The 16146-nt window shown below is 37.9% G+C and overlaps 1 protein-coding gene across 4 annotated transcripts in view; it reads right to left on the bottom strand.

The window, feature by feature from the left end:
• Positions 1-16146, bottom strand: part of MTA3 (metastasis associated 1 family member 3) — a 264399-nt gene that overhangs the window by 134835 nt on the left and 113418 nt on the right. For all 4 annotated transcript variants that reach the window (XM_048843021.2, XM_075127129.1, XM_048843022.2 and 1 more), the window contains exons 8-9: positions 12521-12620; positions 5227-5415 (exon numbers count right to left, since the gene is read on the bottom strand). In XM_048843021.2, the coding sequence (XP_048698978.2) occupies positions 5227-5415; positions 12521-12620 (289 nt within the window). The remainder of the gene's footprint in view (positions 1-5226; positions 5416-12520; positions 12621-16146) is intronic.

Here is a 16146-nt window from a genome sequence, read left to right as displayed (position 1 = left end):
TACCTTCAAGATGTAATGACTCAAATGGTCATTACGTTAATTATGATGCTTTTTGAGTGTCACAACCAACCACTTTGTCACACCAGGTAATCAAGATTAACCTATACCACATGATCAGCATGTCTAAGCTGACTTCTTAGAACAGAGCTCCAGATTTTCCTTTTATATTAATGTACCTTTATTACATCTTTGAGTCAAAATATATAAGCACACAGGGATTCTTAGCCACAGTTCATCAGATAAGTATTACTTTATTTAACATTAAGTCTTGCAACAGATTCTTTTAGAAGATGACGTCTTTATTTCTAACACGAGTTTTGTTTTTTAAAAAGCTCTCTCCCTTTTTTAAGATTATACTGTTAAAAAAACAGAAAGTCTGACTACACAAAACTATTTCAGGGGCTGGCAGGGATTTGCAGGATGCAGCTATGTGAAAAACCTTACCCAGTGTCTATAAACTTTGAGAACAGGGGATCATGTTCATGAACACAGCAAGCCTGAGACTGAGCGGGTTCAAGGTTTGATGGAAACATTTAGCACTTAAAATTTACTAATGTAAACATTTTTGACTATGGTTTTCATTGCTTACCTCTAGCTCTCCTGTGGTTAATAGGTATCTAAGGAATTTTTCTAGTAAGGCTATTAATTTACACTACAAAAGCTGTCCAGGAAATAAATACAGTTTATACTATTTTTATATATTTTTCTTATTTTTTAACTCCTGAAGATAGTGTATGTGAATAACTTTGGAAAAAAACTTATGAAATCAGTTCCTATATCTTCATATAAAACGAAAGTCAGAGCCCATTGAGTGTCAGAAGCCTTTAAAATGTCTGAAAGCCTGGAAATATTAGGCGTTATACGTAATTCTCATTGGAAATCTAACTGACTAATGCTACAGGAATAGCTATGTGAAAGATGTGCCCTTCTAAGGCTACTCTAAGGTGACAGGCTACATTTCTAGAAGCAGAGAACATGACTGAGGGTAGGAGGCAATCCCCACTCTAACTTCGGAGCATATAACTCATCTGTGCTCCCCTCAGGTTTCACTCTCTGACGCAGTGTTCATATGCCTTCAGCTGAGCCCAACAATGATTTCATTCTCTAACTATCCTCATTTAAACAAGAACAATGTCTCTTTTGCCTTTTTTCATTCTTCGGTCCACCAGAAGCATTTTAAAAAGTTTTCAGTCGGCTGTTTTAAATTTCCAGCATTTTGTGCATTATGGATCAGAAGTGATTTCTGCAATGTTCTAATGCATTAATGGGAGTGGTCAATTACGTGGGTATAAACAGAATTTAATTAGTGTAACACCATATAATTAGACTTGGAAGGATTAGATTTTAATGGTAAATGGTAAAAACCGATTTCACTGTACAAACAAACTGACTAAAAATTATATTTTATCGATGATTATCAAAACTTACAGATAGATAAAATAAGAAAAATGCTTCTTGAGAACTTATTAGCGTTTGATTTAAGGATATATCCTTTGTATTTTTTGACATGTAATGTTGACAATTTGCATTTTAATTTTTTGAATCTCAATGTCTACTGCCAAAGAATAATCGTCTGACGCATAATTTCCCACAACTGTGAAAATATAAATTGATAAAAGTAAAAAGATGCTTACAAATAAACAGTGATATATGTCAAAATAATACAAATTAAAAATCAAATTCTGCCAAGCCTATAGTAAATTACATAGAGAACAAAAGAATAGCATAGGAAACCAACAATGAAGTTTACATTTATTCAGCCATACTTTACATTAAGGTTCTACTTATAAGGGGTGAATACATTTTATTAGCTATTTTAGAGAGTAGTGTCACAGGTGGTTGGTAAGCACATCAGTAGGTGTTACAGACTGTAATAAGCAACCGATTGAGCTGAACTCTAACAACTGAGGAATCATGTATTAACACATCTATTAACCATTTGTTAACTCTTTATAAATGGAAACTTAATACGAAGTGTAACCCCTTATTCTTTATTGCCAGTATCACAATAATTTTCTTAAATGTAATTAATTTTAACTTATTAACAGAACCGCATCTTACATGATATCATTTTCTGCCATAAGTATGAGCTGAATCCAGTAGACATTTTCTTCCTTGAGAACATCAAAAATCACGTAGCAACACATTCACATCTGTTCAAAAGGCAGCTCCTCAGAGACACAATATCCTTCTCTTGTCGTCAATATTCACTTATATTTATTCTAGAGCTGTGAAAGTGATCTGACAACACTGAAGTCTTCTTTCCATGTACAGCACTGGCAGTGGAAGTACAAGCTTCCTCACACTACCCCACATGCCTGTTTTGGAGGGACTTCAAGCAGAGCTGGACAGATAATTGATATTTTGGTTTCGTGGCCAAACCAGAAAAAAAGTTGTGTTTGGTTGAGAAATACGTTTTATTTGACACAAAATTAAACATTTCATTTTTTGGTGGGTTTTTTTGATCTTCCTTCCTTCCCCCTCATTTTTTTTTTTTTTTTTAAAAACAGGAAAGCTAAATTTCTAAATGAAATGTCATTTCAAAAACAGTCAAAAATGTTTCAGATTTTTTGGAATTTCCTCCCCCGTTTTTTTCCCAGCCAAAAATACTTGCCAAATTCACGAACAGTTTTGGTCAACCCAAAACTGCAGTTCTGGGCTAATACGCTATTTGAAAAAAATTGCCCAGCTCTAACTCCATCATGTACACTTAATACTTGGTTTCCTTGAAGAGACTGCTAATAAAGGTGCTAGTTGGTAAAACATAATGGGGGAGCAAAGAATCTTGGATAGCCATCCGCAAGGAACTGAATGAATTGAGATCTCATAACAGAGACTTAAGGAGCGTTAAACCTGCATGGACACAGGCAGCTTATTCATATGCTTCAGTTATAACTAAATTTAGGGCTGTCAAGCAATTAAAAACACTAATCATGATTAATCGCACTGTTTACAATAATAGAATACCATTTATTTAAATATTTTTGGATGTTTTCTACATTTTCAAATATATTGATTACAAGTACAAACAGAATAAAAAAGAGTGTACAGTGCTCACTTTATTTTTGATTACAAGTATTTGCACTGAAAAAAAACCCAGAAGAAATAGTATTTTTCAATTCACCTAATACAACTACTGTAGTGCAATCTCTTTATCATGAAAGTTGAACTTACAAGTGTAGAATTACAAGTGTACAAAAAATAACTGCATTCAAAAATAAAACAATGTAAAATTTTAGAGCCTGCAAGTCCACTCAGTCCTACTTCTTGTTCAGACAATCACTCAGACAAACAAGCTTGTTTACATTTGCAGGAGATAATGCTGAACGCTTCTTGTTCACAATGTCACCTGAAAGTGAGAACAGGTATTTGCATGGCACTGTTGTAGCTGGCATCTCAAGATATTTACATGCCAGATGCGCTAAATATTAGTATGTCCCTTCATGCTTCAACCACCATTCCAAGGGACGTGTGTCCATGCTGATGATGGGTTCTATTCGATAACAAGTCAAAGCAGTGCGGAGCAATGCATGTTCATTTTCATTATCTGAGTCAGATGGTACCGGCAGAAGGTTGATTTTCTTTTTTGTGGTTCGGGTTCTGTAGTTTCCACATCGGAATGTTGCTCTTTTCAGACTTCTGAAAGCATGCTCCACACCCCATCGCAGTCAGATTTTGGAAGGCACTTCAGATTCTTGTACCTTGGTTCAAATGCTGTTGCTATCTTTAGAAATCTCACATTGGTACCTTCTTTGCGTTTTGACAAATCTGCAGTGAAAGTGTTCTTAAAATGAACAATACGTGCTGGGTCATCATCCGAAACTTCAATTAAATGAAATATATGGCAGAATGCAGGTAAAACAGAGCAGGGGGTACAATACTCCCCCAAGGAGTTCAGTCAGAAATTTAATTAATGCATTTTTTTTTTAACAAGTGTCATCGGCATGGAAGCATGTCCTCTGGAATGGTGGCCAAAGTATGAAGGGGCATACGAATGTTTAGCATATCCGGCATGTAAATATCTTGCAATGCCAGCTACAAAAGTGCCATGCAAATGCATGTTCTCACTTTCTGGTGACATTGTAAATAAGAAGAGGGCAGCATTATCTCCTGTAAATGTAAACAAACTTGTTTGTCTTAGCAATTGGCTGAACAAGAAGTAGTTCTGAGTGGACTTGTAGGTTCTGAAGTTTTACATTGTTTTGTTTTTTAGTGCAGTTCCATAACAAAAAAAAATTTACATTTGTAAGTTGCACTTTTATGACAGAGATTGCACTACAGTACTTGGATGAGGTGAACTGAAAAATACTATTTCTTTTGTTTAAAATTTTTACAGAGCAAATATTTGTAATAAAAATAATATACACTGATTTCAATTACAACATAGAATACAATATATATGAAAATGTAGAAAAACATCCAAAATATTTAATAAATGTCAGTTGGTTTAACAGTGCGATTAAAGCTGCAATTAATTACGATTAATTTTTTTAAAATTGTGATCAACTTTGAGTTAATCGCGTGAATTAACTGTGATTAATCGACAGCCCTACTAAATTCCTTTGTTTTGCATATATTTAACCTTTTCCCAACCACAATCCAACAGGAGTACTCTCATGATAGATGAGGGTCTACCCCCCCACCAAAAAAAAGATTGAAAGAGTTGCAAGCTAATTTACCAATCACCAACTGCCTGGGTGATTGGTATCAACTCCATCCCATTACTCTGCATCAGGACACAGCAAATTAAAGCTTTGCTGCACAAAACTTCAATATTTCAGAAGCAGACAGAGTTGGGAGTATTTCCTTCACCATTCACAAGTATCAAATGCGTAATGTATCAGAATAGCTCACTATGGAGTATTTTTAAAAGCGGTCTGAGTAAGGATTTCCCTCATTGCTAAACATGGAAGGAAAGACTGGGATTTTCAATGCTCTTAAGGGATTTAGGACTGCCACTGAATTTCAGTGGAATCTGGACACCCTACTTTCTTACAGGATCTGAGAAAATCCCAGTCAAAAAACATTAGAATTTAGCTTTCCAAAATGTGTCACTAAACAAGAAAAGACTATTTTTTAATCCAGATAATACACTTATCCATTTGGTAGTACAAAAGCGTCTCGTCCTTAAGCTAATCATTCAAATCAATAGAAAACAATTAGAGCTCTCATGGCCAAAACACATTTAAACATGGGAAGAAAAACGTGCATTAGTTCTGTACTTACAAAGTCTTGTCGTATATCATTGAAGTCTTTGCCATATTTTTCCAAAGCTTCTTCAAATAAACTAGCTTCCGATGCTGACCATTCTTCCATTTCATCTCTGCACAGAACTGGTCCTCCAAGTGGTACCAGAACACTAATGGCACTGCTCAAATCATAGTTATGCTTATGTAATGTATCCATTGCATGGAACTAAGAAAGAAAGAAAGAAAAAGAATTAAATTGGTGAATTAAAAAAGTCATCAACCAGGATCACAACTAATAAAAGTATTATATTCTATATGCTGAGAAACATGCCTTAACTTACAATAAATTTGGAGTTTATCCTGTTAAGTGCTGTCTGACAGAAGAATGTCTGCACTGTACTTGATATGGGGATGGAAATGCTATAATATTTGTTAAAAGCTACAGTATTTAATAAATTGCCTATAAATTAGCACACATTCTTCAGCAGTTCTACTGAGGATCTGACCATTTTGTTTTCAGTGGCCAAAGATTATGAATAGTGCTAAACCAGAGATGCAAATTCTCCTTGCTCAATAGTCTCATTTTTTGCTGGTCAGGTGAGGACATCATCATTAGTTTTTCGTTATCACCATCATAGGGAAGTGTATGAGAAGATTTTGTCCCCGGTATCTGACTTTTGTTAATGAAAAATTATGCAGGGCAGTGCTAAACATTGCGAGGGCTTTTGTTAGTAGAAGAAGAATATGGAGGCAACTGAACAGATAGCTGCAATCTTCACTCAGATGGTCTCAAGAAATTGTTGTATGCGGACATCACCAATAAGTGATGAGGAAGATGAGTAAAGAAATAAACAAATGCATCACAGATCCTCTTCACAGAAAGTGTACAATCTATAGTCTGACTCAGAGTCCCATATGCACATGATCTCCAGGACCTCAGCCCCATTGCTGCTGAGGCAGCTGTGGAGGTGCTGACGGTGTAAAGACTCACTCTGAAAATCACAGCTGCTATTTCTTAAGATAAACTTGTCAGGCAGAACCTAAAGAAGGAATGAAAGGGCCAGATTTATTTTTTAAAAAAAGTGTAGAAGAATATTTCCTCTTTCCAAGAGGAAAGACTGCTAAATATGAACACAGCAGAGCAGCATTAGTTCTGTAGTAGCTTCTAAGGATCACACTGCAGCCATCATGGACCTCAGCACTTAAACTGGTAGCCATCTCAGGGAATGCACCAGTGAGAGCTTGAGTGTTTGAAGCAGAATGGACTGATGTGCTTACATGCTGATGCGAATTTGTAAACCCAAAGGTTTTAATGCGAAAGTCACTGCTTGGACCTTACTGCTATCAAGGAGAGAGGTTTAAATTAGTATCTTTTTCATCTTCTTCTATGTAACCTCAAAGCTTATCTCTGTGGAAGTTTTCATAACAGGCTGGAATGAATTGCTTGGATTTTAAATTGGCAATAATTCTGAAAACAGAGATCATTGACTATTTAAGATATTTTCAGTTATTTATCTACTTCACACAAGATTCAGTTTGTTCACATTTTTTCAAAATGTTTTTAATTTTTTTGTGAAGGTTCTTAGCCGAAAGTGAAATGTACGCTTATCAATTACCCTGCCCATCTTCCCCCCACAAATGCTTCTTTCTAGACAACCCTATATTAGCACTGGTATAGTTCTTAGCTTACAAATGAAGGATGACATCTTTAAGCAGAAATGTGATCTAGTGGATAGGGCACTGAACTGAACTGGGACACAGACAGCTTAGGTTCTATTCCCAGCTGTGCCACTGGCCTGCTGTCTGACCTTGAGTGAGTCATTTGACCTCTTTGCGCCTTCGTTTCCCCTCCTATAATTATGTGTTTGTACAGCACCTACTACAATGGGACACCATTCTCAGCTGAGGCTTTCAAGCGCTACTGCAATATAAATACCACTAATACTTTGCTACTTCTTATGAACAGTACAGATCTTCCCCGGACTTTCAGTATGCCTTGGGAAGATGCCTCTTCAAGTACTACTGGTGGCAGGATCTGCTTGATTAATTTAACCTTCAAAAAGCAATGCCTTCCTTTGATTCACTTTCTTCTACGGTGTACTTTATTATTTAGTATTGTACTTACATTGGCCCTGACCACAAATTGCCTTGAGGAGTCCCTGTAATGGATAAAATTAGTATCATGCTATCTTAAGACACATAGTAATCTGATCAAAGAAAAGAATTTGGGAGTTAAACTACTGACTTATTACTTATTCATCCTGACAAAGAGTAAAACAAGCAACCTGAAAGTTTGAAACTAACAGCATATGTAACACCGTGGAAGGCTGATCTACCGGTTCAGATTTAAATTTCAACACTCGTGGAAAGCAGAGATTGCACTTCTGCCAAGCAGCTGCTCAATCAGAATCCATCTCACTGATGAGTGAGAACTGAGTGAGCAAATGGTAGTCCTGATCTTGTTCTTTTAATGTTAATTGTCAGGAAAAGGTTTCGTCATCTTTGGCTACCTAAACACTGATTTGTTTGTTGTATTTATATATTGGTAACAAAGATACTTTGAAGCAACTGAAGAAATAACTGCATTCTCTACTCAGCTGCTCTGAAGCAATCACTGGATGCTGAGGCAAGCTCCACAAGTAATGCCTTTGCTTTTTTCCCTATAGCCCCCACCCCCCGCTCAGGTAGACTCCTATATGATGGTAGGTGGGTGGGGTTAGCAAGGGCAGAAGCAGCCTGAAGAGGCTGCAGCAAGCCTAAGACCACCAAAAGAGGGAAATGTTTTTGTGGTCTGTTTTTGTCTGCTTTCTCCAAGGATCTGGAGCAGTCTGGGGACCACAGAGAGAAACACCCAAGCTGGGATTCACCATAAATGAAGGCCAGTCAGATGGAAAGTAGTATTTGGGACCTCCCGCAAATAGGAACCTCAGGTCTGGGGGAGAGGAGGGAGAACACCTCTCTCCAAGTAAGATGGTGATAGTATCTTCCTGCTATAATTTAGTAGTAACTTAAAAGTCTTAGGGCCCAATCCTGCTGAGGTCAAGTGCTCCAGCCCCCAGCTCACAAAATGAGACGCTTCACATGTAAAATTCAAAGGTAACGCTCTTTATGCTTTGTTACTTTCAGGAAACATCTTAGAATATCTTTTGTTTCCTGATTTACTAAAGTAACAGATGCTTTGGAGCTAATTCCACCATAAGAAGCAAGCAGAGCAATTCTGTCTACTTAGCTTAGGTTTCACTAAAATGCCTATCTCCATCTATCTAAGCACTGTACAAGAGTTATCAGGCAGGGGAAGAAACCAAAAAAAAAAAAAAAAAAAAGCCTTTTGGGTTTCCCATCTTCTTCCTCAAGGCTTTTACTCCTCAGACTGCAATGTTTACAACCAAAGAAACGAAACTCATTGGTCTCTCTCAGCCACACATCTCAAGCCTTCAGTGACAGGATGTGTAATACCCCTGGCTCTAAGGCATCCTCCCCTTCCAGCATCCTAGCTGTTAACCGTATAGTTTCCTGTCTTCTAAAAGTGGAGTCTAATCAATCTGCATTTTCCAGCCTTTCCTCTTTACCATCCCCTGTGCGTTTAGATGGGGAAGCGTGACAATAACCCTGACTTGCCCATAACCTGGTAGGACCTCTGCACCTTGTCCAACAACTCACAATCCACCCGAAGTTATAACCTTTCCTCTTGTTTACAGAAATCTTCTTTAAATCACTGCCTAGCGACACAACCAATTAGGAATACAGCAAACACATGGGAGCTTAAGGCATTGCTATATCCCCGTTAATTAAACTTGAGATGCAATGACTAATTGCTATTAAGAACACATTCAGTGCAATGTACTAAAGGATTATATACCCGCATCACATCACATCACTTCCACGTGATAAATGAAATACACTACAACCTTTGCTAATGAACGTATCAACTTTAAAGTGCTGCTCAAAACATGTTCACCAATTAACAATGGAATGTGACAGAAACGATATTATGAGGAGGAATATGTCTTTTCCTAACTTAGGAGGGAAAAAAGCACATGCACCAACAAGGAGAAAAGGAGAAGGATTTAAAAACATTGAGAGAGAAGACAAGTGAATACGAACAAATAATATGGTAGCTCCTCTAGTGTCTTATTATAAGACACATTTTCTATTAGGTGTAATGGAAGTTAATGGATCATTCCCAAGGCACAAACTTTCATACCACGTCTTGAACACTAAATCTACCCATTTAGTGGCCTGGTTTCAATATGTACTTTTAAACTATAAACAGAATTGTTGTGGGGAACAATTTACAGCATTAACCACTGAACTGTACAGTAAGAAAGATCTATGTTCTGTGGGACTTACAGAAAATACTCAATCCAATAAAATGTTAAAGATAAAAAATTAATAAAATGAGTACAAACACTGAACTAGAAAACTATTCCATAGCAAAAGATAGTGTAAATAATGTAAAGTGAATGGGAATATGTCACTGAAGTAACATCTGAAAGTCTGAAACAAAAAGATAAGACAGTATCTTTAAGAGCTATTTACAGCATAAGTATTACTCAAGATATTAAATTCTATCTTAGAACACTACAATTTCCTTTACTATGTTACAGTAATCTAGACTCAGATCATTTCCTTTTTAATTGATCATAATATCTGAGAACTGGGTATGGTGAAACGTTTTTCCGATTACAACAAATACACTTTACCTAAATCAAGTATTTACAACAATTAACCCCTTACTAGTGACTTTGGGATATTTTGTTACCTTATTTTAGCCAAATAACTAGAACTGCTGTCTCAGAATGCTTTCATTATATTGTTATTTATGCTACAGTCCCTGATCCCCTCAAGCAGTATGCACATACAGGGGCATGTAGCATTGTAGTAGAAGCTGTGTCTTTTTTGAATATTATATTTAAGATACAGACTCTTATAGGATTGTTAGTATGTTGGATTTCCTAAGTAAAATGTTTACCTGTAGAATCAAATGCTTCCAAATTTAATTTCTGTTTGGTTTTGATGTCTATTAGAATACCACATAAGTATAACGTATACAAGAAAGGACAAGATGACCAGTAGTGTATTATTTTTATAAAGTTCAATTAGCTTATAGTATAGCATAAATGAAATTACTTGACAGGTTTCATAACTGAGAGTCCTCCTTTGCATGTTTTCGAGTGTACGTTATCCACTATCCGGTTCTCACATTTACCAGACTGTATATTTAATAACATACTGTTGGATTTTACGAGGATACACTTTGGGGCAAAACCAGTCCCTTGACCTCCATGACTGCACTGGTCCAATGCAATTCACTACCCAAAAGGTGGGAGGACTGAATTTCAGGGAGCTACAGGGAGAAGTCAGTAAGTCAGTTAATATGAAATAGGAAAATGTATGAGAAAAACAGTCAGATCACAAACAGAGATTGAGAAAATATGAAGTGACAACCAAATTTGAAAGGAAATGCAAGGGAATGTGCTTTAAGAACAATCACGTATTCCAGCTGAGCAGGTAGATGATCTATGCTGGTGGGAGTTACTTATCAGGAACGTTAGAGATGAGAACTAAAAAACAAATACAAAAAAAATGTTGTGGTCTTAAAATATTTCCATTAATACAACATGGCAGAATTTAATACATTTGCAATATGTGTTGAATTCAGCCATGTTGTATTAATGAAAACATTTATTTGCAATGTACTGCCATTGAAATGTCCATGTTATCAAAGCCAATTTATTAAACATTCCTTTAAAAAGTAGCTGTTTTGTCTGTTATCTAGACAAGAAGATAGAAAAGAACTGGCTGCCAAAGTAGTCAAACACACTATTAGTATGGCTTAGTATATATACAGTGCTTTTCATCTGCAAAGCATTAGACAAGCATTAATGAATTAATCCTCACAACACACCTCTGTGCTGGGTAGATTAAGAAGTCTTACTTTACTAGCAAAATAGGAAGAAAAATCATGTAAAGGGCAATGGTACAGAACAGCAAGATGTTCACCAAAGACTTAAGGCTGATGGCTCCACCTCCACAATGTATCATCTCTGAAAGCCTCTCTCCTTACTGGTTTCAGAGTAACAGCCGTGTTAGTTTGTATTCGCAAAAAGAAAAGGAGGACTTGTGGCATCTTAGAGACTAACCAATTTATTTGAGCATAAGCTTTCGTGCGCTACAGCTCACTTCGTGTAGCGCACGAAAGCTTATGCTCAAATAAATTGGTTAGTCTCTAAGGTGCCACAAGTACGCCTTTTCTCTCCTTACCGTAGTCCACAGGAATAATTTAAAGAGGGGTGTGTGTGTGTGTGTGTGTGTGTGTGTGTGTGTGAGATGAGTATATCTATCCACCTACAAACATCCATATAGCTAAACAGATTTCCTTTTCCAAAATTCTCTCAATTAGAGCATTTAAATTGATCGATCACTTCCATGCCCACTTCCTACAGTATTTGGGGAAATGAGGACACCTGGAGAGGTAGCTTGGAGCTGTGTTCCACAGTCTCAAAACGTGGGAGGCTCTGGATACAGCAGGAAAGGGGTGCATACTGGCATGGTGCTAGAGAATGACGGATTATGAAGTCTGGGGACAAAAGGCACTGAGAGTCAGAGGAGGAGCAGGAACTGGCAAAAAGCATGCTGGGTAGGGGCTCTAAATGAGATGGGATAATAATAAGTGCCTAAAGAATGCCTTAGCTGTTATAGCCATAATTTTTATTTTTTAAGGGAGTCGATATTTTGGAAATATAAATGTTTTAGGGGTGCTACATAGACTCTATTGAAACACACATTCAAACTTAACCTTTTTAAACAAAAATTTAATAATAGTATCAAGTGAAACACTCACCTCAATTATTTTTCTGTAAGCAAGAGGCAATATGGTTAAAAAAAACACTCTTTATGTCTCAAGGGTTTTGGTGACCTAATTAGCCTAAAGCTGTTTTTTCTCTCTCACTGCTTTTGGTTTGTACAAGGTGATAAAAACACAGCTTGATTTTTACCAATTCTCATTCATATTTATCAGATACAAACACGGATTTGATTTTAAAAAATAACTGGATAGTTCAAATCTACAAATAACAAATGTGGTAAGAATGTAATTTTAGGGTCTCATCCTACTCTCATTGAAGTCAATCTGCACTGTACTACTAACTTCAATGTGAGCAACAGCAGAGTCTTAGTAAACTCATGCAGATACTGTACATAATTATTTAATATAACAGCTATATTGTGACCACTTATCTGCTGGAAAGCAGACCTGAAGCAACATGGTTTGCTGAATTCCTACCATCTGCAAAACAGTACAATTATAGCATTTTTAGCAAACCTCTTACCAGTGTGATGTCTCGAGAAGCAGCAGCTGCACTCATGTGTAAACTAGGTTGCCTGACAGAACTACTACAGTCCAAAGCTCGAGCAAATGTGCCAACCGCACTGGGAGAGGAGGGGGGAGAAAGAAAAAAGATGGATAAATTAAATTCACACATTTATCTTATCAAAAGATGATTTATCAGCACATAAACATCACTGTAGCGCTGACATTACAATTTTAAACATTTTTCAGACTTAATAATGAAAGACAGCACCTATTAAAAAAGTTATGATTTCTGTCTCAAACAATAGTGTACTAAGTACAAAAACAATTCACCATTTTAATCGTATGAGAACTGAAGATAATCTTGTTTAATCAGACAAAATCCTCAATTGTTCCAATGTGCTGATGTCTCATTATTGTCAACTCAAGGGCTCTGGTTAGCTTGGACTTTAATTGGCTTTTAAAAAAAAAAAAAAAAGTAACTGTAAACAGCACTTGACTAGCAAGCAAATATCAGAAGATGAAATGTCACAGTGCTACTCAGTTTTACAGTCATCTCACAGGTTAGATGCAAAAGAAAATTATTAACATTTCATCCACTTTAGTAATATGTGCTTAATGCTTCCATTACATAGGCAACAAGGGGCCCATCAACTTGCAACCACCTAAAATCTGTATTTTCCACCCATGATTTTAGGTAATAAGCTGAATGCCCCTCTTAGCCTGGCTAATGGAAGCTTTCAGCATTGTTCACATGGACAAATTTTAAGCATCATGCATGACAGTGCACGACCGGGTAAAAGTTAAGTGCCTGTGATACTCCAGAAGAAATCCTGAGCACAAGTGTCAAGGACTGGTAACATCACAGTAAGAGGGTATGGGGCACCAATGAAAGAGGGTAGGGTTAAGGTTGCAGGCCAGGGTGGTGTGTACTGTAACTTTGTATTTTCTGTTTTTACAGATTTAAGTATAATACATTTGATACTCCAACAGGGTATGAGGCTCTTAATCTACATTAATGGTGCTGAGCAGTAAATTTCCCTTGTTTTTTGAGGAAGATGTGGTGACAAGGAGAGCACGACAGGGTCACCTGAGAGGGTAGAAAGGAAGGTTTCTTTTAACTCGTCACTGCCACTCAGCTAACAGCTCTGCCCTCATCCTCAGCCCTCCATGCCCCTGGAAGGGTTGGAAGCGCCATGAGCAGGAAAGAAGATGGTAAAGAATGGGCTGCAATAATCACATCTACCACCGTTCAGGTTATACCAGGATTTTCCATTTCAGTAAATGTGAAAAAGTTCTACACAAGTCTTTTGGGCAGCGTGGATAAAAAACAATTATTTAAATTTGATATTTTAATGTTATTTAAATTATAGTAAGTTTTGCTTTTTAAAAATAAACCTGTTTAAAATGAAATCTGAATTTAATGCAAAATATGGGAAAGCTTAGAGTTAATATAATCTCTTAAAACATTTAAATAATAAATAAATATGCTGAATTCACAAGCCTCTATCAAAAACTTGGGAGTTAAAAGCTACTTTTCTATATAAAAAGAGAAACAGGGGAAAACATCTGGCTTTTGAGGTCAAGCTTTATAAATAGGTCATGCAGTGTAATAATGGCTTGATCCTGTGGGGGACTTACGGGCTGTTCAACTTGGTGCCAGGTATTGGCAAAGTCATCACATGTACCGGAACCCAGTCTCTGATCCAGGAGACATCATCATCATGTATCTCATCAGGACATCCACTAAGCCCAGCTTGGTCATGTCATACTCCTAATTTCATTGCTTCTCCCGACCTGGGCTCCGATTGGCTCAGTTCTCAAATTATGAATATTTATGACTCCACCCATCATGGAAACTTACTCTCCAGCTCATGGAAAAACACTGATCTGCCCAGTAACTACCTGCCCTTGCTTCTGGATAGGTCTGGGCACTTCAAGTAAATGGCCTTGATCTTCTCCTTCCACATGTACACAGATACAAAGAGAAATCCATTAATTTCTCAACTACCTACTTCTCTATCTCTAAACAAATAAAACACTGCAGTGCAAAAGGCATGTGGGTTACACGAGTAGAAGTCTTGGATAGTTAGTTCTATTTTTCTGGGGGTCAGATTGGGGAATTAAATAACAAGGGAGAACGAGCAGAGTGTGCAATTGGAAACAAGCAACACTGGTGTGAAAGCAGGAAGCTGTGGGAAGAACGGACAACACTATTCAGAGTGCAGCCTCTAGAATCATAGAATATCAGGGTTGGAAGGGACCTCAGGAGGTCATCTAGTCCAACTCCCTGCTCAAGGCAGGGCCAATACTCAACTAAAATTATCCCAGCCAGGGATTTGTCAAGCCTGACCTTAAAAACTTCTAAGCAAGGAGATGCCACCACCTCCCTAGGTAACGCATTCCAGTGCTTCACCACCCTCCTAGTGAAAAAGTTTTTCCTAATATCCAACCTAAACCTCCCACACTGCAACTTGAGACCATTACTCCTTGTTCTGTCATCTACCACTGAGAACAGTCTACTACCACTGAGAACAGTCTAGATCCATCCTCTTTGAAACCCCCTTTCAGGTAGTTGAAAGCAGCTATCAAATCCCCCCGTCATTCTTCTCTTCTGCAGACTAAAGCATCCCAGTTCCCTCAGCCTCTCCTCATAAGTCATGTGTTCCAGTCCCCTAATCATTTTTGTTGCCCTTCACTGGACTCTCTCCAATTTATCCACATCCTTCTTGTAGTGTGGGGCCCAAAACTGGACACAGTACTCCAGATGAGGCCTCACCAATGTCGAAGAGAGAGGTGAACGATCACGTCGCTCAATCTGCTGGCAATGCCCCTACTTATACGGCCCAAAATGCCGTTAGCCTTCTTGACAAGAAGGGCCCACTTGACTCATATCCAGCTTCTTGTCCACTGTAACCCTTAGGTCCTTTTCTGCAGAACTGCCACTTAGCCAGTCGGTCCCCACCCTGTAGCAGTGCATGAGATTCTTCCGTCCTAAGTGCAGGACTCTGCACTTGTCCTTGTTGAACCTCATCTGATTTCTTTTGGCCCAATCCTCTAATTTGTCTAGGTCCCTCTGTATCCTATCCCTACCCTCCAGCGTATTCACCACTCCTCCCAGTTTCGTGTCATCTGCAAACTTGCTGAGGGTGTAATCCACGCCATCCTCCAGATCATTAATGAAGATTTGAACAAAACCAGCCCCAGGACCGACCCTTGGGGCACTCCACTTGATACCAGCTGCCAACTAGACATGGAGCCATTGATCACTACCCTTTGAGCCCGACGATCTAGCCAGCTTTCTATCCACCTTATAGTCCATTCATCCACCCCATACTTCTTTAACTTGCTGGCAAGAATACCGTGGGAGACCGTATCAAAAACTTTGCTAAAGTCAAGGAATAACACATCTACTGCTTTCCCCTCATCCACAGAGCCAGTTATCTCATCATAGAGGGCAATTAGATTAGTCAGGAATGACTTGCCCTTGGAGAATCCATGCTGACTATTCCAGATCACTTTGCTCTCCTCTAAGTGCTTCAAAATTGATCCCTTGAGAACCTGCTCCATGATTTTTCCAGGGACTGAGGTGAGGCTGACTGGCCTGTAGTTCCTCGGATCCTCCTTCTTCCCTTTTTTAAAGAT

Source organism: Caretta caretta, chromosome 3 (genome assembly GCF_965140235.1).
Source record: "Caretta caretta isolate rCarCar2 chromosome 3, rCarCar1.hap1, whole genome shotgun sequence".
Lineage (NCBI taxonomy): Eukaryota > Metazoa > Chordata > Testudines > Cheloniidae > Caretta > Caretta caretta.
This window is presented reverse-complemented; position numbering and strand designations above follow the sequence as displayed.